A 24,719-nucleotide genomic window follows, 5' to 3' on the forward strand; every position below is an offset into this window, starting at 1 on the left:
ACTATGTTATACGAATTTATATTTGTGAGACGAGATTCGATTTATATTTAAAAAGCAATAATTTTTATTCAAATCAACTTATATTATGTAATATTTTTTTTATAAAAATACTAACAAAAATATATTTTTGCAGTTAAAATAATATATTAGACGTAAAAAAAAAAATATTTTTATTGATCGGATCGAAATATGTCTGGTATACTTGGGAAGAGATGAGAAGAGAGAAATGACTGATTGGAAAAAGAGATGAAGTTTATATTTTTGTCGTAAAAATAATTTTTTTATGGATCGAATCGCGTTGAAGATCTGTCTCATATAATTAATATCTCTTCCAATAAAATTGATCTTATTTATATATGGATCCGGATATCACATGTTAGGAGATTACAATCCTATTATTATCATTATTTAATTTTTTTAAAATAAAATATTAAAGTATATAAAGAAAAGGGCAATGTGCACATAACGCGCTGAATTGAACGCATCACTCTCTCTCCCCTCTCTCTTTCGGTCATCTTTTTTGCAAATTCTCAACCCCAAAACTTGTTGGGAAAAAAATATTCGGAAAACGATTATATTTGTTAAAAATGAAATAAAGAAAGAACATGAGACCGTCTCACGGATCCTAATATGTGAAACGGGTCAACCATACTGATATTCACAATAAAAATTAATACTCTTAGCATAAAAAGTAATATTTTTTCATGGATGACCCAAATAAGAGATCCGTCTTATAAAATACGACCCGTGAGACCATCTCACATAAATTTTTGTCATAAAGTTATTATTTATTTTTACTCTTTTCCAAAATATTAGCGAACTTTGATATATAACAGAAATTTAAATGCAAAACTTACTTTTTTATATATATAAAATAAAATATAATTTCAACAGAATATTTTTTTCATTAAATTTTATATTAAGTTATTTGTCTATGTTTGGTATCTTGCGGAAATTAATTATAAGAAATATTTACAATCTAAAATAGGAAAAATGAGGTAATTCTAAGTCGAAAAAAAAAGCGGGAAATTGGGGATCAGTCCCCAGCCGTCGTTTTTTTTAGTGTTCAGTCCCTTGGTACTTTTTTAGTACCACATTTCCACATGAAGTGTACCATAATTTGTATGACATAGTACCACAATTTTGTGGGTAGGGAGTGAACCCAAAGAAATGTTTTCATTGGGGATTTTTCACCAACTTCCCCAAAAAAAAGAGACATCCTAATTTTACTATTTTGTTCATAAAAATTTACATTGATCAAAATAAAAATCTACCTTGAACTCAACTTTGACATAAAACTCCACCCCAAATTTCATCCCAAATGACCAAAACTCGACCTGAATATGAAAACATTGACCCTAATATAAAAACTCAACTCAAATGTGAAAAAACTCAACCCAAATATGAAAAGTTCGACCCAAACTCGAACCAAATGTGAAAATCTCGAAACATGCTCGACCCAAATGTGAAAAACTCGACCTAAATATGAAGAAATGACTCAAACTCGATCTAAATGTGAAAAAATTCTACTCAGATATAATATGTATATAATTATTTACGTAAATATTCAATCAAATATAATATAATGCAGTGATAATATATTATATTGTGCAAAAACATCTGAGTTTGAATTTGAATTTGAATTGATCAAAATATGATTTTTATTTTTATTTTTACAAACATATATAAAGACATATTGTCCATTAAATCAATATTAAAAAAAAAACATTTGATTTCCTAAAATATTTATTCTCCTTATTTCTCGTGGTTTCTGAAACAAAAAGATAGTGGACTCCCTCCCTTCTTTCGATTTTCCGTGCTCAACTTCGCCAGGAAAAAAAACCCCAGATTACCTCTAACATAATGAATTGAAAAAGAAATACCACAAATATCTACTGTTTTGGTTCGATTAGTAGGATTTCTTACCGGAGTGAAATCAGTGGCTGGGCGATATGGGCTGCGCTGGATCACGCTTAAAGGGAGAGGGTACTCTTTTTGTTGCGTTTTTCACTGGAATGAACTTTTGTTTTCTTGAATTTCAACGAGGGACACTGTTGTTGGGGTTCACCGTTAGTTATTTGACTGTAAAATCATATCTTTGCTTCATAGATTTTTTTTAAATGTCGTGTTGTTGAGACTCCGTGTCTGGGCTTTGGTGAATTTAAATCTAGCTTCTGATTGTGACAACTGTTTGATTTTTCGAATGTTGGTGTGAATAGAGAGTTATTCTTTTCTGATTTTATTCCAATCTTCAATCGTTGCTTGGTAAATTTATTGTTTTCTACATGGAGTTGGAGTTTCGCACTTGGAAAAATGAGTTGATTGAGGATTGGATTTATTCAACGTGTTCCATTAAACATGAAAGATTTCTCTGATTTGTTCGAAGCCCGAGGCTTCAATATTATGAAACTTTGACTTGGTGAAGAAAGTAAAAAAGAAAAAAGAATGGCTGTGTTTCCTGAGTCTGCATTTTCTCAGACTTATGGGTTATACGCTGAATCCTCATATAACCAGATTGTAATTTTAGTGGCTTGGTGGAACATCTATTTTAATGCAAAACCTAGAGAAATATAAATTTATATACGATCTTGCTGGATGGATATTGGATAGTCAACTTTGTGCTTGCGTTTTTGAGCTCGGAGATATAATCTAGTATAAGGAATAATGATCACAAACTACAATTGATCCTATTCTAAGGATTAATAGAACAAGTTGCACGTTGTTTCATATCACGCTAGCACCAATAATTTCGATGTTTTTTTTAAAGAATCCTCAACTTATTCACATTTTATGCTTTATGAATGAGCAATGCAATATTTATTTGTGCCTTCTGTGTGTCTCATGCATGATGCATCAACATGATGCTTGCTGTGGTATTAGCTTCTTAAATTTGACATACAGATTCAATAATATAAATTTGGACTTCGTTTTATTTTAACTGCCTCATAGTTTTGACTTCTTATCTGAATCCAGAAACTTCAAAGAAAATAAGAAAACCCAAGGCGTGGAAGCATTCAGAAGCTATAACTAGAGCACAACTGGTAAAGATGCGTGAGGAGTTCTGGGATACTGCTCCACATTATGGTGGTCGGAAAGGTATATCATTTTTTATTTCTCTACATATCTTTTTATAATCATCACATTAAGCTCTAGAGCGAGCTGTGGGATTCTTCAGATGATTATATGTAAATAAGCTATGGTGTTCTATTATTATATATGGTTATCACAAGGCTACAGGTATAACAAATTGTCATATATTTTGGCATACCCCAAAAGAAGATAGATCATATGCTTCTCCCAATATGATTTAGGAAGTTAGATCATGTAAAGTTTAAGAGAAATGAAGTCATACAATATCTGATTTGTTATGCTAAAGAGTTCTCAACAGCAGCATTTATGTAATTTTATTTCATGGGGCTTCATTTACCTTAAGTTTTTTCACCTTCTTGAATTCATTTGGATCATCTTGATTTCTATTTTTATCATATAGAAAACTATTTCCATGCGTCATTGCCATGACACGTCTTGCTTACTTGATCTGAAACCGTGTTAGTTATCTGCAAGAATTTGATACCAAGTTTTAAGCTATCTTTTTGTCTATGATTGATGGAACTGGAAAGATTTGTCTTCCCTCCCCACTTTCAAGTTAAATTTTGAGCTTGTAGTGCAGTTTGGCTTGGTTCTTTGGTTTGTAGACCTTTCATTCTCTTATGCTGTTTAAATTATTTGCCATGTCAGTGAATTGGCTACTTTGGAGTAAAAGATTGCTTGCGTGGTTTGGGCTGTTGAGCAGTTCTCTAATTTTACTCTCATCCTTTATTGGTTTATAAATAATTATGTTACAACACATGGAAATAAAATTTGGTATGCATGTGAGAATTGATTCTATAATACAAGTTCAAATATATGCTTTATTACACACATTTGTTGAGTGTGCTTCGGTGACTTGTTTCTTATGATATCCCTCCATCTAATAATGGTTTGGAATAACATTTGGTTTGAAAAAGAGTCCTGACATGGAAAGAGACCAAGGTGATTGGTATGACACTATTGCCTTTAATACATAGTGATAGATATATTGTAGTATTGCCAAAAGGGATGCAATACCAAGAGTTTAAGGTATACTGTAATACTCTCTCCCCATTAGTACGTACTAGCGGATGTACAAAAACTTAAGAGAGGGGGCTTTATACCATGAGAGGGTGATAGTTAGTATGGCACAGTTCCTTTAATATACAGTAACAGTCTAATAGATTATAAAACATTATATATGGGATGTGTGTAGTGCCACTAAATATTATATTAAGCAAGATAGTTTTTATCTTGATATACTAAATGTGTGCTGCTAGACATGGCTGTAACTTAAAAAGCTGCTGGGGAGTAGTGATGAATAAATTCGTGAAATTCACCTTTTGCAAATGTTACAGTCTACATATGATGAGAGCAATTCGACGTCGTTCCGTTGTAAATTATGCGTTTGCAAATGCTAGTATGATGCATCACTTTTCTTTCAGAGGCCTAAATTTGTTTTTGTTGAAGATTTGAACTTGGTTCATATTTGATGTTTGAGTTTCAAATATCAATTATTATTTAGATGTTACTTCGTCTTCTAGTGTTAACGTCAATTCAATACGAAAATTTTGAAATCCGATAATTCCAATTATGTTTCATTTCCTGATGGTTTTTATCGACGTTCAGAGATTTGGGATGCACTCCGGGCTGCATCAGAGGCTGATTTAACTCTTGCACAAGCAATTGTGGATAGTGCCGGAGTTATCGTTCAAAGTTCTGACTTAACAATCTGCTATGATGAGAGAGGTTTGCATTTTATTGTACTTTGGGTGCAAATGGATCAAGTCAAGTTGAATATTTCTCGTATTTTTGGTATTTGAACTCGAGCTTGTATTTGAAAATATGAATAGCTTTTGGCTCAATTCAGTTAGTTACAGTGTTTTTAATTGGCTTGAAGCTCAGATCGAAGTAGAAGAATGAACAATATTGCTCAAGTTCAGCTTGAATTAAAATCCGAATTAAGCTCAATTGATGTGGTTCGAACTAAATTAGCATGAATCACATAGCTTGAACATATGTGCTTGTTTAGTTTTAAAGATATTTTTGAAACAACGATAAACATATTAATACTCATAAAGAACAAAAAATATTATTTGGTTCGAAATATGTTTGAATATGTTTGATCTTGGCTCAAGCTTATCAGTTTCAAATGTGAATCATATCATATCTTTATGTAATTTCCACCCCTCTTCTATATCTTCTTAAAAGTGTAATCTTATTGCAGGTGCCAAATACGAGTTACCCAATTATGTTTTGAGCGAGCCCACGAATCTGATCCGTGACAATTGAGAAGAACATAGTCGCCACGAGACTGTATATTGTCGTGTAAATTGGTCTCTATATCATCTTGTTTCTAACTTCGTCCCATTTTAATCTTGCTCAATGTCCATCTTAATTCGTTGTATGAAGTACTTCTCTTTGATAACAATCCCTTGTGATCGTTTGGGGATAAGTGATAACTATGGATCTGTGAAAATTTTAGCTTTATATAACTTGGAAAACAATATGTATTATACTGGAGTTTATAAACAGTATAGATCGTGGCAACGGCTTGTGAATCAAAGTATTGCAATATTTTGTTTTTATTAAATTTAATGTTTATTTTAAATTTCATATCTTACACAGTTCTAGTGAACTCTCATATTTCAAACGCATAGGCACGGAAGCATTCGAATTATTATTGAAAACTCGTGACAATTTAATATTCTTTTCGCAAATAGTTATATGAATCAAAATTGAGCAATAAAATATGGTTTTTCACAAAGATGGCGTGAATATTTTTCTCAATTTTTTTCCAGCGAATGCAAATGGAGCTAATTTGTATTCTCCACTTGCGATCCAGCTTAATTTCATGCAATCCTTTCTAAACACAATTTTGCTTCGTTTTCATGATTGGAATCAAGAAATCTGGACCCTTTTTGGATGTTTTCCACATGAACGAATCGAATCTGTTAAGCGTGTTAAAAAACAAGTGGAATCATTAAGGAAACAGTCAAGAACTTGGTAACTGCGGCTGATTGATGAATCATGACTTTAGAGAAGAAAACAGTCAAAGAAGGGGAAGGCGGGACATATATTAACTTCTAAAACAATAGAATTGTTTAAATTTAGATGTTAAAGTGCGTATAATTAACAGGCTAAATTGTTCGTAAATGTTTTCTTAATTTGTGCTCATCTTTTACTGGTTGATCATAGCGCCACAGTTGATGAAACTCTTTAGTTTAATGGAAAAACGAAGTCAACAAGTGGAGGCTTGAATCTACACGTATTGGTATACATCGCATGAGGTCATAGCATTTGGATAACGTGAATTTCGTATGGAATGTATGTGAGTTCACTGGACACCCACCAAAGAAATGACAGCATGAACTGAATTTCAGCAATCTGTTGAATTATGTGATTTTTAGCGCTGCCAAGCCAAAGAAACCTTGACAAACAAAACAGAAACTCTTTTTAAAGAAAAAAATGTGAAAATAAACAGAGCTAAATCTGCACCAGCTTTTCTTGATTCTGATCAGCTATGTACAACTTCACAGCATCTCTCATGTCCTCAACGGATTCACACCCTTTAAAGAAATCAATCAACTTCTTCAGTTCTGAATCCTCGAGATCATCAATAAAGGGCTTGATCGGGATAGCATTATCAGGCTGAAATCCGTAGGAATTTGGGTTGTCGTCCACAATCACCAACCTGCTAAGATCTCTCCCAATTTCTGACAGATCTTTTACCAACTTTCCATCAATTTCTTTGCAGGAATCTCGGTACAGACGGTGAGATATACGAGACCTCCAGTCGAGCCTATCCAGCACAAGAGATGCGTATTTCTCGATCCCGGCTGTGAAAACGACAACCTCGAACTTCTGACTCAAGAAATTCAAGAATTCATCCACAAATGGCCTCTTCAGCACGTAGAACTCGACCTTTTCTCCATCGATCTCAGGCCTGACTATGAAATCGTACTTCCCAGGAGGATGGTTCATCCTGGAATGCACCAGTGTTTCGTCTAAATCAAGAAAGATGGTCCTTTTATCCGGGTAAAGAGACGGAGGGAGGCTTGTCTTTTCATTGAACAGGTTTCTACGGACGGTCTCCGGGCGATTCGCAGGGACTTTTTGAAGAATTTGGTATCCCTTCTTGCGGGGCGTTTTCTTCGGGCTAGCAATACAAGCTAGTCTAGCGAAAATCTTGACGAGGCGGCGGTGGCAAGAGGACAGGGACTTGTTGATGGAAGCAACCACCAGAGAGGCGGCGCCGGTGGCATTCTTGGTCGGAGATTTCTTGCGGCTGCGGCGGTTGGTTGTGAAGTTTTTTAGATTTTTGAGTGATTTTGTGGGGGTTCTCTTTACAATCTTGGACACCATTTCTGCCGAAAATGGGGGAGAAAAATCGTCAAGAAAGGAGAGATTACACGAGTGTGGTGTGGGTGAGGGGCAGTTTAAGTTTTGCTGATTTTGAATTTAGGCTCGGCCTCAACGGTCGATTTCTAGTATTTTGGTTTGCACAGAAACAAAAGGAAAAGGAAATTAAAGTAAAGGAGGAGGAAGCACAGTGTGTCCTTTCCTTCGTATTAAATCATTTCAAATCCCATTGGCGGGTTGTGTAATAACCTATATTCAATTTATAAATAATCTTTTTAATATAATTTTTGAATAATAATCAAGATTACATTTGGTTCAAATCATATAAAATCTATTTATTCTATAGTTTTCATTTAGAGAGATTTAAATACATCTCATCTAAATTTAAATTCTTATATTAATAATTATAAATTATTTCAAATGCAACCTTTGCTATTTGAAATCGATCAAGTTTGAAATAATTTCTCAAATTACAATCCTAAGTGCAAATCAAATCCTGAGCTAACCTTTTTTTATTTTATTATTTCTACATGAAAATCCATAACTATTCATGTGTACTTCTTGGGTTTTTAACTGTTTACCGCATATTTTCTAAAAATTTAATAGAATAAGGTTAAATTTTTTTTTTTAACAAACTAATGTGTTACGCCTCTTCAAGAGGCGTGACTTTCAATTTTTTTTTAAAAAAAAAAAATTTTTTTTTTAAAAAAAAGCAAGTCACGCCATCTCATATGGCGTGACTTGCTTTATTATTTTTTTAAAAAAAGTAAGTCACGCTCTTACTTTTTTTTTTTAAAAAAAAATAATAGTACAAGTGACATGTTTAAATTATTTCAGAGTTGCACGTCTCCGCACATGTATTATAAGCTACAATAACATAACTTTAATAATTTCGAATTCATTATAATATTATAAATTTTACTCTATAAATTGAATACTTGATTGACTCATTTCATTCGCTCCTTTCATATTTTTCATCGGTAAGTTCTCGTAAATGTTTGAATTTATTTTTTCACTTCCTGCAAATTTTTAATAATTTGATTTTTTTTTTGGTTTTGCAGGTTCATTTTAGTTTCAATTTATATTAAAGGTATGTATACTAACATAAATTATTCTGTTAAATATAAAAGTTATAAATGAAATTATTTTTAATGTTAGAATAATTTTGTCGTGTTATTTAATTTTTTTTCAATTTTAATTATTAGGTTCTTTTTTTTAGTTATTACTAATTTTTTTAAAGAAATTTGAAAATCGTTCTGAGCCTTATTCATGAATATGTATTTATAGATAAATCTTATTTTTTTTTATAAACTTTTGATAAATTTTCATTATCATTATTATTTTTTTAAAAAAATGTTTAAAAAATTTATGTTATATGCTATTTTTTTCCGTTGATATTATTGTTTTATAATAATTATATAATTGTATAGTATGATAATAATAATTTTAAATTTATTTGTTCATGTATATATTTGTTTCACATTTAATGTAAAATATTATTTGTAAAATAAAAAATAAAATCACGTAGTTTTTTGTTTAAAAATAAAATACACTATCTCACATAATTATGAGATACAATAAAAAAAATGTTTAATGATTTATTGTATTAATCGTAATAATTTGATGGTGAAATGAAAATATATGTGAGTTGGCGTAATTTAAAAAAAACGAAAAAAAGGAAGTCATGGAAGTCACGCCTACCAAGTAGACGTAACTTCCTTTTTTTTATAATAAGAAAATTTATATTATTGGTGTAAAATAAATTAATCGTTATACTAATTTTTTTATATATTACTTATATAAAACAACAACAATGAGTATTGTTATTATCNCATGTATATATTTGTTTCACATTTAATGTAAAATATTATTTGTAAAATAAAAAATAAAATCACGTAGTTTTTTGTTTAAAAATAAAATACACTATCTCACATAATTATGAGATACAATAAAAAAAATGTTTAATGATTTATTGTATTAATCGTAATAATTTGATGGTGAAATGAAAATATATGTGAGTTGGCGTAATTTAAAAAAAACGAAAAAAAGGAAGTCATGGAAGTCACGCCTACCAAGTAGACGTAACTTCCTTTTTTTTATAATAAGAAAATTTATATTATTGGTGTAAAATAAATTAATCGTTATACTAATTTTTTTATATATTACTTATATAAAACAACAACAATGAGTATTGTTATTATCATTTGCATAATATAAAATAATAAGAATAACTAATAATACATAGAAACATAATTAGGCATTTTAATCATAAACTCAAAACGTAGGTATTTTAATCATAAACTCAAAACGTAAGATTATGATATATTCATAATTTATATTCGAATAGCCATGTAAATTAATTTATATCAACGCTTAAAAAATAGGCGTGACTTACTTTAAAAAAAATTAAAATTAAAATTAAGCAAGTCACGCCATTGGAGATGGCGTGGCTTGCTTTTAAAAAATAAAATAAAATAAGTAATTGAAAGTCACGCCTCACCCTTTTTTTAAAAAATTAATAATAATAAACAAGTCACGCCATCTCAGATGGCGTGACTTGCTTTTTATTAAAAAAAAATTAATAATAATAAGCAAGTCAGGCCATCTCAGATGGCGTGACTTGCTTTTTATTAAAAAAAAAATTGAATTGAAAGTCACGCCTCTTCAAGAGGCGTGACACATTAGTTTGTTAAAATATTTTTTTTTACCTTATTTTATTATACTTTCACAAAATGTACTGTAAACGGTAAAAAAACCCGTACTTCTTTTAATATGCTAGCGTCGTATACTTAAAAATCCATAATTTTTTTTATGCGCATCAGAGTCTTAGTTTGCGTAAATGATATCACACTTTCTCAACAAAGTTCTTAGATTCATCCCTAACTCTACATCGGAGTAAGATTTGTAGTTAAATGAATAAGCACATCTATATCGGCATACAATTATGTGGGAAATACGAGCAACATGCGTCTGCATGAACCTACAAAAAAAATTTGACGAGTAGGTAGGGAGTTAGGCTTGAACATGTCTTCAGGGCCACCGGCTGAGACAGTAGGCCATTTTGAGATTTTACGCATATGTGAAATGCTGATTTTATAGTTTTTAACCTTTGGTATATAAAAATGTTACAACATATTTACATATTTGAGTTGCAGATAATGTTAATTCACCTGTTAGACGTACAAATCAGTATTGCCAAACATATATTAGATTTTTCTCAGGCCTCAGCTGCCTTTTACAAGGCAAGTGCAGCTTCTATTGGACGATTAACCTTGGACTGGATTATCAATCTGTGGCGTCGCACCTCCATTAAACCAACGATTCTTCCCTCAATCTTATTCTTGGGATCAAGATGGATTTACAGCACAGGAGAGTAAAAAGTAACTCCATGGTAAAGATAGTCATGCTAGTCCACACAAATAATGATCTCTTCCAAAACCATACCACCTTTCTGAAAAACGGAAGTTCAGACTCCAGGGTCAACGACGAAGTGTAAATTTCAGGAATACCGGCACCAGGCTTGAATTCGGCACGCTGTTCAATGACAACCCTTAAGCAGGCGGTTGGCACGACGCTTTCGGTAAAACCTAGAAGGTTTATTTTCAGATTTTGGGATTCTGACGTATAACCGGTTAAAATTGGAGCAACCTTAAGGAAAGTCAGCAAAAGGCGAACAGGCTGACTTCTATACTGCAACATGCATGGGCGCCTAGAGCTTGCAAGGGTTCTACCATCCTTCGCAAGGAAGTCCACTCTGACCTTCAAGAAAGAAAGAAGAATAAATGAGGTATACGATTGTTGGTCAATTACATGAACTCGTCCTTACGTTTGTGTTGAATAAACTCTGCTGAATCTACAAACAGTGAAATCTTAATGGGAAAAGAAATGCAGAAAATACAAGGAAAACAAACAATTATCATTCTAAACTTCCTTGTGCCTATGATGTTTTCCAGTGCAGAATGTTAACAAAAGATAGAATAACAGATGCGTTGCAATATAGCAAAAAATTGTCCCTGAACGATCTTATGTACGATGTATCCCATTCGTGGATTGAAAAGATTACCTTCGGAGATAAAATAAATGGCTTTTTATGCAAAAAAATTAGGCTTGGCTGTTCAGATAAGGATGTTTTGGCAGTTCCGAACAGTAGCATTTCATTATTCTTCTAGTTCAGATTAGGACTCATTAGTCTACAAAAGTCACTCCATTACCAAAACACCACAACATAATTTCCCCTTGTCCATTTTTTTACTGCAGAAATCTTTTGTAACTTAGGAGATTCGAAACTTTTGCGAGTATCTAACCCTATGGTTCTTCAAATTCAATACAGAATCAACACTGGGTTGGGAATTATTGTACAATATATACCATCCACATTCCCGATTGCATGCCAATTGATAGGAAGAAATAAGTCTTGAGGAAAGTATCAGAGGCAACACACCTCGAAGCAATCTCTGCAATTTATTCTAGTTTTCTATGAATGATATTCTAACAAATAGTAGCGTGAGCGTTCCAAAAGGACCAAAACACAACCATATATGGAATTAGACAGATCATTCGACCACATACCTGGAATATTCCAAGATTACGATTGTGGTCAGATTCGGGTAGCATCAATAAAACAGTAACCTGCACTTTGTGATTAGCTGGTATTGCCCTTGATCTGCCACCCTTCACAGTTCCTGTTTTCTCTGCAAGATAAGTTTCGTGGCTAAGCTCTGGCTCTGCTAATATGGGCACAAATGCCAGCGGACTCTTCTCCGTATAATCAAAATTCAAATTTCTCCTTATTCCTATTGGCTCCTCCACCAATCCCCTTATCAACAATCCGCCAATCACAAATGATGACATCATCAACCCCACTAATACAAAACACACATAACCTGACCACAACAATCCCCAACCACATTTCAGACCAAGTTTCCAGATTGCTTGGTGTTCTTTAAACCATTCATACACAAATGGGGACACATTTTCACGCATAAGATTCCAAACTCTTTTCATTTTTCGCACCAGACATCGTTTTCCACACTTCAAAAGCCCAAAAGGATTGAACATGACCATGAATAAATAATACATTAACCATATTGGAAACATAAAAAATTTAACATACAAATCAAACTGGAAGCTTATGGCCTTTATTATCAGACCAGCTAAAAGATCAAGAAGACTAGAATTTGCCTCCTCGTTGCCATTGTTTTCCTCCAAATTCGATTCTTTTCTGACCAATTCCTCATCACCTCCGCGTACATTTGCGTCGGTGCAACTCGAACTTTCCTCATTATTCCTAGTATTCTCTCCACTCACGGCCTCTTTCACACCTTCCGGGCCGCACTTAAGCTCATACTCCTTAATTCTGCGGGAAAGCTTCGAATTTGTCTCTCTAGAATTCAAGTAATTCTCCGAGCTCACCGAAGAGCTCAGCATCGACGACTTGATTGAGTCGGCTACGGAGGACCTCCTATGAGTCCGCGATCTCCGGCGGCGCAGAGTCGCCGGAGGCGGGTTGTTATTATTAACGGAGGTTGACACGTCACCATAGGATTCAATTACTTCGGAAAAGGTTTCTACGCAATCATAGAATGGGAAATCATCGGGCGCCTCGTGAAATTCCTCTTTAGCTTTATGTCGGGCCATTGATTTCGTATCGTCCATTCAAAATGATGTAAAAATGTGAAGCTGAATTTAGGGCATGCTGAGAATCGGAATAATCCGGTTTCGAATTGGGGGAATTCTATGATCCATCATGTAGATCAGCCCCACCAAACAAATGTATTAATATAGTTGTTCCAATTTTATACTCGAAATTTTATCTTTATATCATATATAAAAAAATTTGTTCTGTAATATCATACATATGTTTCAGATTCTCAATGTTTTGTACCAAATTTCATCCGAAAAAATAATTGTAGGCTCAGGGAATTGCATAAACATTGTTCGTGTGAATCAAAACTGCAGAGAAAGTTTCGGTCTTACAAAGACTGAACACACATTTAACTATATTATTGGAGATTTAAAAGCAAATCTCCCAATTATTTATCAAACAAAGTATTCAAATATTAAATATATTATTATTATTTATCAAATATAGAATCACAAGTTACTATTATTAAACAATAAATAACTCAAAATTATTTAGAAATATTACTATATATTATCAATGGTCGTAAATATATTACTTAACAGTATGAGATCAAATTCAACCAGACTACATTAAAATGGTCACGAAACCATTTTCAAACAACCTAATCTGATTCGAGATGGAAGCATGATCGATTCAACTTATATCGCGGTTTAAATGTTTTGGTTTGAAGCAGATTATGACTGGTTCCGGTTTGTTTTGCCGTTGGTGGATTCTCCGGTCGGACGACGGCCGGGATAATTTGACTTAGCCGATGTCTTACCATGAATCAGTACTTCGAATTGCATAAAAAAGCATAGCATAAAAACTATCATAACCCGATTTGGAATAATAATAGTACTGTGTCCCATTTAAAAAAACAATTTGTATAAAAAAAAAACTTAAATTGCAGTTGGACTAGGTTTATACCAAATGAGATAAAACCTAGCTATATAATTTAAATTATTGGAAATAAGTAAATAAATAATGTCATCAATTAATTATAAACAGTGGTCAACCATAGATTGATAAATTTCAATTTATATTTTAAAAAAAACATTTATTCTCATAACAGAAAAAGGCTATCTCTCTTGACTTTTGAGATATTATATTAATTTTAATTAGTTAGAATATCCATAGATTTTTTAAATCCACAAGACCAAAGAAATTTGGCCCTTAGGATACTGACTTAAAAATAATTAACACTTAGCTTTTAGTTTTAATATATGTTACATGATATGATTTTACACAAAAATATCAATTGGACCATACATTATATATTTATTTGATCAGAACATCAATCAATGTTCCTCTAGGTAAAATCATATCAGATATAACACCTCCGGTATATATATAGACTGACCGTGAGCTTTGTATGGTCTAAACTGCACCACAAATTGACGACGATCCACTAAATAAAACTTACTCGATATATATGTTGCGTACTTATATAATATTTTTTAATTAATGTAATGAGACATCAGACATCGTATTGCAATTTGCGAGAGATCATTCCATCTTAGGTCATCGGGCCACGAGCCCGCTTTCTCATGGAACGTGCACGCATGCTTTCATGCCATCATCATCGTTAAATAAGAAAATGAAATTTTGAACTGATAAAAAAATTACATAAATCCTCAATAATTTCGACTCCCATATATTTACGTACGTATCAAGTCATTCAATTCCATACATCAAGTGGGACAAAAAAAACAAAATAATCCAACAAAATTCGATTAACTAATAGAACCTAGGCCTAGCTACTTTCTGTTCAAAGTTCAGATTCGTTCAATCAAAACAAAATAGAGTTGAGATCAGGCTTTAGTCCAATGATCTCACCCGCTAGATTAACTGGCTCCCTCCTCGGGTTCGTTTCCCCTCTCCAGCGTGTGTTGTAATAAAAAAAAAAACAAAATAGAGTTATATATATAAGCCACTTACCCTTGGTCAACGGACATTGTCTCCCCCAAATTTGGGAAAAAAATTATGGGTTTTAAAACCAGTGGCGGAGCCACATATATGACCACCCAATTTTTAAATTTTTTTTTATATTCATTTTTGGATAATTTTATATTAGTTCGGATGACTCAATTTAAAAGATTCTAGAGTTTAAATCATAGCCCGGATATTTTAATAATCTCGACTCTGTCATTGTTTAAAGCTTCTTATGATCATCATCCACCCTTTACCTAGAAAACAATATTCATACGATCATGTTAGCAGAAAAGTATGACAATATTGATAACATAATTTTCGCCCTTGCAGTCCGGATCAGACAAAATCGTCATGTCTATCAAGTCATACTACGTCGGAGTGTTGAAGTGACACAAAAAATGCTGTTATGACCTCGAGTTGTGTAGAGAATTGTTGAATCAAGAATGCCGCAAACTGATCTGGTGTAAATGATATTGCACTTGATGGGTAATTTTGTGGCTGTATATAATTGTTGTTAACATAGTCGTTGCTCCCAATTTCCACTTGAGAAACAGTGCGCCAATTATATATAACTTAACTAACTAAATATATATCACACAACACACTTTTAGGTTGATAAATTGTGGATTTAAAATCCTTTCTTATTTAGCTCTTCCAAATACGTCAATTGATTTGAAATCATATATATATCCATCAACTCAAACACAAAGAATGCGTTTCACATAACACGGATCTTGCATGTATTTAAAATCCACTACGATTAAAATTGAAATTATTTAACTTGATATCGACTGAATTTAAAATCCATTATTTCAATTCTATCGTTCCAAAAACAATATAAATTTGTTATGAATTCGATTTTCAACCTTTTTTCGATAAGTTAATTTTCACATATTAAGACATATTTCATTCCCAAAAAAAAAAAGAATTCTTCTTTGAGTATTTTTTTTATTAGACGACCTCTTCGGTCTAATACTAATTAATGAAATAAGCAGTATAAGAAAATAAATTAAAAATTCACTAGTTAGAAAACATGCGAGGAATCAAGGATCATAAATTACAAAAATAAAAATGTTTATATTAAACTTGCTTACATACATTCATTTCCTATAGTTATTTTCATACATCTTATGCAATCTCGTTACGTTATTTGCTAAAGATATGAATGGGAGATATAATTCTTTGAACATGATATATGATAAATATATACATATTTACACATTACTTTCAGATTATACTTAAATTTTAACACTTTATTTAATTTCTAGGTTAAATTTCCTATATTCAATTTGAGATTATTCAAACTTAAAAATTGATCACGGGGTATTAATTTTAGATTATCCTTGCAAAGATTAGAAGTAGTAGCATTATATTTAATCCTGTCAAACACAAATTCTCAAATCTTATTTTAAAATTTTTATATTAATCTAATCGTAATTTTTTTTTGGTGAACTACAATCCAATTTTATATTTCGAAAAATGTTCAGAATTTTCACTTATTTCAGTTTTGTGTCATAAAATGCTCTAGATATAAATTTGCATTATGAAAGTCATGTCTATATATAATATTTTATTGATCAATCGAACCCGAATGTAACAAAAAAATCAAGAATACATAGAGATTATATATTTAAAAAAACTTAGAGATTAGGGGAAAGTTTTCTTTCTATTAATTAACATTGATTAGAGAGGAGCTGAACGGCCTAACATGTTTTGACTTTGGGAACAAATTTTTTGATGTGGTCTGAAAATTTTGTTTAAAATAACAATAATAATAATTTATCAACATAATTGATTTTTTTAAAACATATTCTGCAATATAACGATCACTATTTTAAGATATTACTAATGCTTTAAATCTTGAAATTTACTTATAACCACAAAATATTTAAAGTGCATGTTATCCTTGGCATCAATATTAAATGATTAAAATTATATTAATTAACTATAACTTAATTTTTTTTGGCTAAATAATTGTTTAAATAAATTGCATGGACCCACAGAGTCCGACTATATATATTTTTCTCATAAATATATATCATGAATATATAAATATAGACATGAAAATATCTAGGTTATTACTCATCTATTGATAGGGGTGAGCAACCGAACCGAATTAACAATAACCGAACCGAACCGAAATATTTAGTCATAACCGAACAGACCGAATTAATTTTCGACTGAATTAACCGATTAGTTTTTTAAAAAAATTTTATGATTTAACTTTAATTATATATGAATTAAAAACATAAAAATTAAAAATTAAAATATATATAAAAATTGATAGGGTTGATTTTAAAATTAATGGTTGATTAGAATTAGAATTAGGGTTGATTTAAAAGTAAAAATTAAAATATATATAAAAATTGATAAAAAAAATAAAAATTAATTAAATAAAAGTATTTATTATATCGGTTAACTCAGTTATCCGATTTCAAAATTTTGAAAACCGTAACCGAACCGAATTAACCGAATTTTTTTAAATTGAAAAACCGAATTTCCAAAATAACCGAATCGAATTTCTGAATTGGCTCGGTTCGTTCGGTTAATTCGGTTTAACCGAAATCTTGCTCACCTCTATCTACTGATGGGTGGGTAGCTGAGGTAGTTGAATGTGTGAAGTTTGCGGCCAAACTCTCAAGTTTGAACCTCAAGCATATGTGCAGTTTTCTGCTTGTTTACCTGATGAGTTTAGTTTGCAGGCTATTCTGTATATACAAAGTTAACCCGATGCATACACCCTAAAGAGTTGTGACTGCGGATTCTCATATCATAAAAAAATAATTATCAGTGATCACAAGGTTCTCAAATCTTGAATTAATTAATTAGTATTTAGTGATATATTACACAGACATATTGTATTATGGATAATCTTCCTAAGAGATCTTTTCCTGAGATTACTCCGTGTTAGACCATTTAAAAAAAGGTTTTGGCTTTTCTTATTGCCATATATCCAATCTGATATATATCTAGTTTTGGAATTATAACAATGAAATTAAAGCTTCAATTTTATTTATTTGTTCTACTTTTTGTGAACTTTTATAGGAGATTATACTCGTCTGAATATGTCAATTTTTTTTTGCATTGAGTTTATGCATGTTTTAGCCTTTGATTTATAGTTTGAAGCTTGACCACTTTATAACTCAAAAATAACAATTTATTTTGACAACGTACTATCGCTTACAATAATGGTTTTGGCAAAAACTTGTGTGAGACGGTCTTACGGATCGTATTTTGTGAGGCCGATTTCTTATTTGGGTCATCCATGAAAAAATATTACTTTTTATGTTAAGAGTATTACTTTTATTGTGAATATCGGTAGGGTTGACCCGTCTCACAGATAAAGATTCGTGAGACCGTCTCACAAGAGACCTACTCATATGTGTCATGATAGGTTTTTTTTATACTTTTTAGATAGGTTGTGATCTTTTAAAATATATTTTTTTGATATTTCTATATATGCACAACGTATTTGAAGATAGAGTAAATGTTGAATGGAGTAAGTTTACGTTTGTCCCTAAATGGTTAAATTTCAGATTGTAAATGTACATATTGGATTAATTGGTTGATTTCTTCTGACATAATGGTAGTCTCATGATGCTAATTCAAAGTTCCAAAATTGATTCGGAAATGTAAACTTCATACAAATATATGAACTGCACATAGCTAAATTAATTCATGACTTTTGGATGTAGAATGAAAATATTATCCTTATGCTATCGTCTCATCAACCGGAATGAAATTTACGTTGTGGATTAGCTTAAAGACTGTTATACATATTATATTTGTTCTTTCCAAAAACGTTGGTAAAGCAGCATTAACCACCAGCTATAACTTTTGGTGAATGAAACAAACGTTACATATATATTGTTCTTTCTAAAAGTTTAAAATCAAGAGATCCCCTAAAATTATTTGATTTTTATTATTATTCCAAACACGTAAAACCCATTACTTTTATTAAGTAGTAGTGTGTGTGTACATATATGTACACACACGTAATTTCTGAGATGTTGGCTTAAATAATATTTATTGTTGAGCAAGCTGATTGATGTCGAATGGAGATGCATCGGATGGTGAAATGGCGTTGTATGATCTGGCAGCTGTCGCCTGATTTATTACATCTGTGGGATGATAATTGTCATAGTAAATATATCGATCCTTGTTGCTACATGGAACCTGGTTTGGGACACACTGTCCTCCTGATGATACTACACAGCATGGTGCATTGAAAACCGTAATACCTGCATGAATCATCCATTCTACATAACTTAGTCTTCCGATATTGTAATATTATATTGCACATTACTGCACTTACCAAGAGCAAAAACATCAAGGCCGAGTGAAATGCTGGTAATGTTTATGAAGGTAAATTTTGCACCGGGTAGATTGGCATTGAGGTCATCCACCAGAGGCTTCAACCTGTCGTTGAATAGTTGCACGTAGTTGTTCACGTAATCGACGCATCCCGATGCATTAGCCCGAGTCGAAGCCAACAGCTGAGGAATGCAGCCGAGCTGCCCTAGGCCAAAAACTGCCACCTTTCTTGCCCCACTGTTGTACAAGGTCTGGCCGGTGACAAAATTATATATTTGTATAAAAAACACAAAATATGTTAATCGATATTTTCGTTTCTTGTTCTTATACAACAATTTGTTTAAATAAAAGTAATAGGAATCACCTCGAACTGTTGAGAGTATTGTTGAATTAAGCGTTTAGCAAACTGATCTGGTGTAAATAATTTACTTGAAGGGTAAATTTGTGGCTGTAAATAGTTGTTAATATAGTCATTGCTCCCCATATTCACCGCATACAAGCACTTGTTGAGGTACGCAGTGACTCGAGACGGCCCAAGCATTGGTGACAAACGGGTGATCGTAATTTGATGATTCGATAACTGTCTGTTCAAACTGATTACATCACCCTATCAATATCAATATANTATGTTATGCTATTTACGATTTATGTCATTTATGTTATCTGATTTCAAGTTGAGTTTGTTACAATCCTAAATTTTGATAATTTTATTCATTTTTCCACGTCACGCTCACATGTGTCATATCATATAATTAAACAAATTTGTTGAAGTGAAATTTTTGCAAAAATTAAATGATATACGACTAAAAATGAAATTTATCAATATTGAAGATCAAAACAACAAACAACCAAACATAAAATAAAAATTGCAATTTCCCAATTTAAAATTTATACCATTTTTTTTCAAAACCATAACTTAAACAACATGTCAAAATATATAAGTTGTGCTTGAATAGAAGGATTCGAAGTTATAAATTTTAAATCCATTGATTTTAAATTCATTTGTTGCTTACATGAATTTATAAATTAATCATTTTGCTAATTCATGTAGATGCGATGATAGTTACGATAAATTTGAAATACAATCAAGATGAATGTCATTTGAAATTTATCATTCAAATCTCTGCTCAAATCAAATCATTCTTTTCAAATTAAATTCTATCATCCAAGTAGGGGTGGGCAATCTGGTCCGGTAGTTCAGGTCCCGACCCAACCCCTATCGAGTGATTTTGTCAGGTAGATAAGGTATTTAGTTGAGTTCGGGTTAATAGGATCTTACCCAAACTCTATTAATTTTAATCGGGTTCGGGTAGAAAAACTCTACCCTAAGAACCTGATAGGGTGCCAACTACCGGATTTATTGATAATATAGTAAATGTAATAAATAAAAAAAATGCGTAAAAAATAGAAACTCGAACCCGACCCGATCTGGTACCTGACTAGTCAAGTAGTTATAATAATTGGGTCGATTTCGGGTAGAGAAAATAATACTCGAAAAAATTGAGTACCTGAAACCCGAACCCATGCCCACCCCGACGCACAACCTTAGAGAATCTATGGGGAATTCAAATACATGATAACAATCATAAATAATTAATCACTATTTGAAAAAAATAATAATAATAAATTATTTATAGTGCCCATATATATATTTTAAATCTAATTACATACATACACACTATATTAATAGTAGAATTCATATAAGGCAATCCTATGTAGGGGGGAGGGGCATCGCTGAAAATAAATTCGATGAATCCTAAAAATTGAGAAATAAAAGTAAATATTAATTAATTACGAGTGCTCTTCCTGAATCGTCGAGGATTCCCGCTCCTCCTGACGCATAATTAACTCCTCTCAGGATACTTGATCCAGTTGCATTTGCAAACGGCGGGATGGAATCAGCAAACCCTAGCGACTGAGCTGCAATATATATCCATGGATATTACAGTATTATTCATACATATTATGTAAATAAATAACATGAAGAGGGAGGAGGGTGGGTCCGAATGGAAACGAACCCAGGTAATCTGGAACGTTCTTCTTGTTGGTGAATCTTCCTGTCGGGCCGCCAGGATAATCGATTCCGTAAGGTAAATAATTTGCCTTGGCCAATGTGTTACGCATATTATTATTGCCATTATCAGACAATGAATCTCCCATGAAGAACAGACACGGGACAGCTTGCTGGCCATGAATCACAAACACTTGGGATTTCATAGAAATTACGCATAGCATGAAAATCATAACCCATTTTGCATGAATGATAATATGAGCCATTGAAAGAAATATTGTTTGATGAAAATTTAATGGGAGATGATGGATAATTAGAAAGTCTGCATTGGATAGCAGCTATGTATATAATCCGTTCAAATGCAAGGGCGGATTCAAGGGAGATCATCACTGTATATATATACATACAATGGCGTACGTATTCATGGATATATCCAACCTACTACCTCAGCTATTGATACATAATTAATCACATGAGTTGATGGACAACGTATCGCCATTTTCTTCGACGAATATCATGATTTTGACACTTTAATTTTATTAATATTATACACCATGTTTAATTTTGTCCTGTGATAAGTTTATGAAATTAAAATGTGTTATATACACATACACACACGGTGTTTACATCCATGGAAATATATTTTGCGATTTCTAAATAGTAGCACTATACGATGTTCAAACTAATCACAAAATACTTAGAATACTATAAAAACTATAAAAACAAATTCAAATGTTTTATTCGAAGCATTGGAACACTTCAAAAATTAGGGAATAAAATAAATTGAGAGAGAGAGAGAAATAGAAGGAGGATTTTTGACCAAATTTGTGCTCAAATAAAGTACTTGTTGTCTTATACGAGAATTGATTTAATTTATAGACGCCTACTATTATGAGCACTTAGATGTCCACCTATTGAGTCGTAAAATTTCATCTCATCCAATATGTGATCGTTACCTCAATAGTACTCAGATATATGCTCACAATATGTGTAAAAACTTGTTTCACCTATGTTTTAAAACAACATATTCATCGCGAGATGATCAATTGAACATTTGTATTAAAATATAAAAGAATATTACTCCTTATATAACAGAAACTCAACTAGCCGACTATTTGACATACTATGTGGAGAGTGTAGAACACGTGGCATGGCGCCATATTTAAATTATCAGGGGTGTCAAAATGCAACACGATCCGTCAACCCGACACGACCCAACACGAAAAAAATCAGGTTTGGGTTGGGGTTTTTCGGGTTCGGGTCGGGTTCGTGTTGGGTAGGTTCGGGTTAGTGCCAGGTTAGACGGGTTTCGGGTTGGGTTGGGTGGCAGGTTGACCCGAAATTTTTTTTTTAAAAAAAAATTACCTATATTTTTATATATTGTATGTTTGAACAAAATTTATTTTATATTTATATGATAAATTTTCATCATTTAATATTTATTTGTATATTTTTTTTATTTTTTTAACAATTGTTTATTTGATTTAGTAAATATACTTTTAATTTTCTACAATTAAACTTTCAAATTTAAATCGGAAATTTTGTTATTATGTGTTTAAATTAAAAAATTATTATTATTTTTTATTTTTTCGAATTTTTTTCATTAATTTTTTTTAAAAAAAATAAAAAAAATTCGGGTTAGGCGGGTTAGTGTTCGGGTTGGGGGTTTCCGGGTTGCTTCGGGTTCGGGTTGGGAAAAAAATTCGCGGGTTGACCCGAAACCCGACCCACACGACCCGATTGACACACTTATAAATTATGGGCAATAACTAATATATATAAATGTTATTTAATATAAATGAGGGTTATAATATAAAAAGAATTATTGTTAAGCAAGAAATACAAAATTGGAGAAAAGAAAAGATTGAGATGACAATATTTATGACGATATTCATTTATCCAAATTTTTTATTTAGTTTAGGTTTGTGCGATAAATACTAATTTAAATATGCATTTGGAAAGTTACGTACGTATTTATGACGATATTCATTTATGTAATGCTAAATCATGAAAAAGTTAGATATAATTAGGAAAAAATTAGTTATACATTGATTATTAGAAAAAATATATTAACTGCCTGCCTAATACGTTTTGACTTTGGGAACATATTTTTTGCTCTTGCGAATTATGTGAACTTGATGAGTTTAAATATTTAAATATTTTTATTTATTTTAAAATAATAATTTATCGACAATGAATTATTCAAAAAATTTGATTCCATGCGCAATAGATGATCCGATATGAACATGTGACCATCTTATAATTTGCCAATCCTAAAGCATTCATATGCATTGATTTCGATTGAAGATTTATTGGTAAAAATGAAATAGTAAATCAAAATTTAAAAGCATCTATAATTTATTTATACATTAGTTCTAGTATAATAAATTTTAAATAACATCATTTTGTTAAAATTGAGTTTCGAACTCAATACATTATCACAAAATTGAGACTTTGTTGTAAAATGCTACAAGTCATCGGTAGAAGATTAAACTTAATTAATTACATAGTAGAGAACAATATAAAGAGGTTTAAACTACGGGTGTAAACGAATCGAGTTGGTTCGAAAAATATTTGATTCATATCGAACTCGAGCCCCAAATTATGTTACGTTAGCCGCGAGCAGCTCATAAGCTTTAATATTTTATTAATATAATATAATTATATATTAAATAACTATGTTTCAAGCATTTATTTCCGAGTAGCCCGAAACATGTTCGAATATTTCGAGGCGAACTTGAATTTGAGTCTTGATTCAAACTGAATTCGAGCCAACATTATTAAAATTTTCGAGCTTTGGATCGAATTCAAGCTCGAATATATCTAATTCAATCCTTAAATTTTTCTTCATATTTGGCTTGATTGAGGAACAAATAAAACTAGAAATGGAGCGAGCCACTATTTTTCAACCATCTATGCTTTATAGCTCGGGGTGTTAGACCACTACATGACTATATATGCATAAGATGTTATGAGATAAACGTATGTTAAGATAGATGTATGACGAAACACACAATGATTGCATTAGGAATGAAAGGACTATGAGCTACTTAGATGTAACCCTATAGAGGATAACATTCGGGAAATATTTCTAACATAGTTTGATCATGTGAAGAAGAGAACAAACACGGCTCCAATTTGACATATCTTAGATCGACAAGTTAACAAAAGTAGTAGAAGTAAGGGTTAACTATGGAAAACTTAGATAAATGTGGTTAATGAGGATGTCTTGTATTTTGGTTTAAGAGATAACACGTGTGAAAATTTCTTAATTTGTAGAAGTAATATCAATGTAGTCGACCCCGCAACTAACGAGAATGTGCTAAGATAATGATGATGATTTGGTCCGATTCGATTTGTTTATACACCTAGTTTAAACAACTAGCATGACTTAAATTATACCCAAAT

The 24,719-nt window shown here is 31.8% G+C and overlaps 4 protein-coding genes across 4 annotated transcripts; 1 reads left to right on the forward strand and 3 right to left on the reverse strand.

Moving 5' to 3' along the window:
- Positions 1 to 1,735: 1,735 nt before the first annotated feature.
- On the forward strand, positions 1,736 to 5,635 carry LOC140958507 (uncharacterized). The gene is made up of 4 exons (XM_073415967.1): positions 1,736 to 1,986; positions 2,974 to 3,096; positions 4,699 to 4,818; positions 5,297 to 5,635. The coding sequence occupies exons 1-4, from the start codon at positions 1,953 to 1,955 to the stop codon at positions 5,359 to 5,361; spliced, it is 342 nt and encodes a 113-aa protein (XP_073272068.1). The 5' UTR covers positions 1,736 to 1,952; the 3' UTR covers positions 5,362 to 5,635.
- Positions 5,636 to 6,329: 694 nt separating this feature from the next.
- On the reverse strand, positions 6,330 to 7,573 carry LOC140960162 (uncharacterized). The gene has a single exon (XM_073418313.1). The coding sequence runs from the start codon at positions 7,432 to 7,434 to the stop codon at positions 6,556 to 6,558; it is 879 nt and encodes a 292-aa protein (XP_073274414.1). The 5' UTR covers positions 7,435 to 7,573; the 3' UTR covers positions 6,330 to 6,555.
- A 2,934-nt stretch (positions 7,574 to 10,507) lies between these two features.
- Positions 10,508 to 13,191, reverse strand: LOC140960020 (seipin-2-like). The gene is made up of 2 exons (XM_073418119.1): positions 12,001 to 13,191; positions 10,508 to 11,190 (listed from the first exon to the last, which is right to left on the reverse strand). Exons 1-2 carry the CDS (start codon positions 13,084 to 13,086, stop codon positions 10,741 to 10,743), a joined length of 1,536 nt encoding a protein of 511 aa, XP_073274220.1. The 5' UTR covers positions 13,087 to 13,191; the 3' UTR covers positions 10,508 to 10,740.
- Positions 13,192 to 18,843: 5,652 nt separating this feature from the next.
- LOC140960547 (GDSL esterase/lipase At1g29670-like) lies at positions 18,844 to 21,753 on the reverse strand. Its single transcript, XM_073418850.1, has 6 exons — positions 21,319 to 21,753; positions 21,096 to 21,220; positions 19,665 to 19,907; positions 19,302 to 19,551; positions 18,982 to 19,227; positions 18,844 to 18,888 (listed from the first exon to the last, which is right to left on the reverse strand). The coding sequence occupies exons 1-5, from the start codon at positions 21,575 to 21,577 to the stop codon at positions 19,013 to 19,015; spliced, it is 1,092 nt and encodes a 363-aa protein (XP_073274951.1). The 5' UTR covers positions 21,578 to 21,753; the 3' UTR covers positions 18,844 to 18,888; positions 18,982 to 19,012.
- Between the last annotated feature and the right edge of the window lie 2,966 nt (positions 21,754 to 24,719).

This window comes from Primulina huaijiensis, chromosome 15, assembly GCF_012295235.1.
Source record: "Primulina huaijiensis isolate GDHJ02 chromosome 15, ASM1229523v2, whole genome shotgun sequence".
Taxonomy (NCBI): Eukaryota; Viridiplantae; Streptophyta; class Magnoliopsida; order Lamiales; family Gesneriaceae; genus Primulina; species Primulina huaijiensis.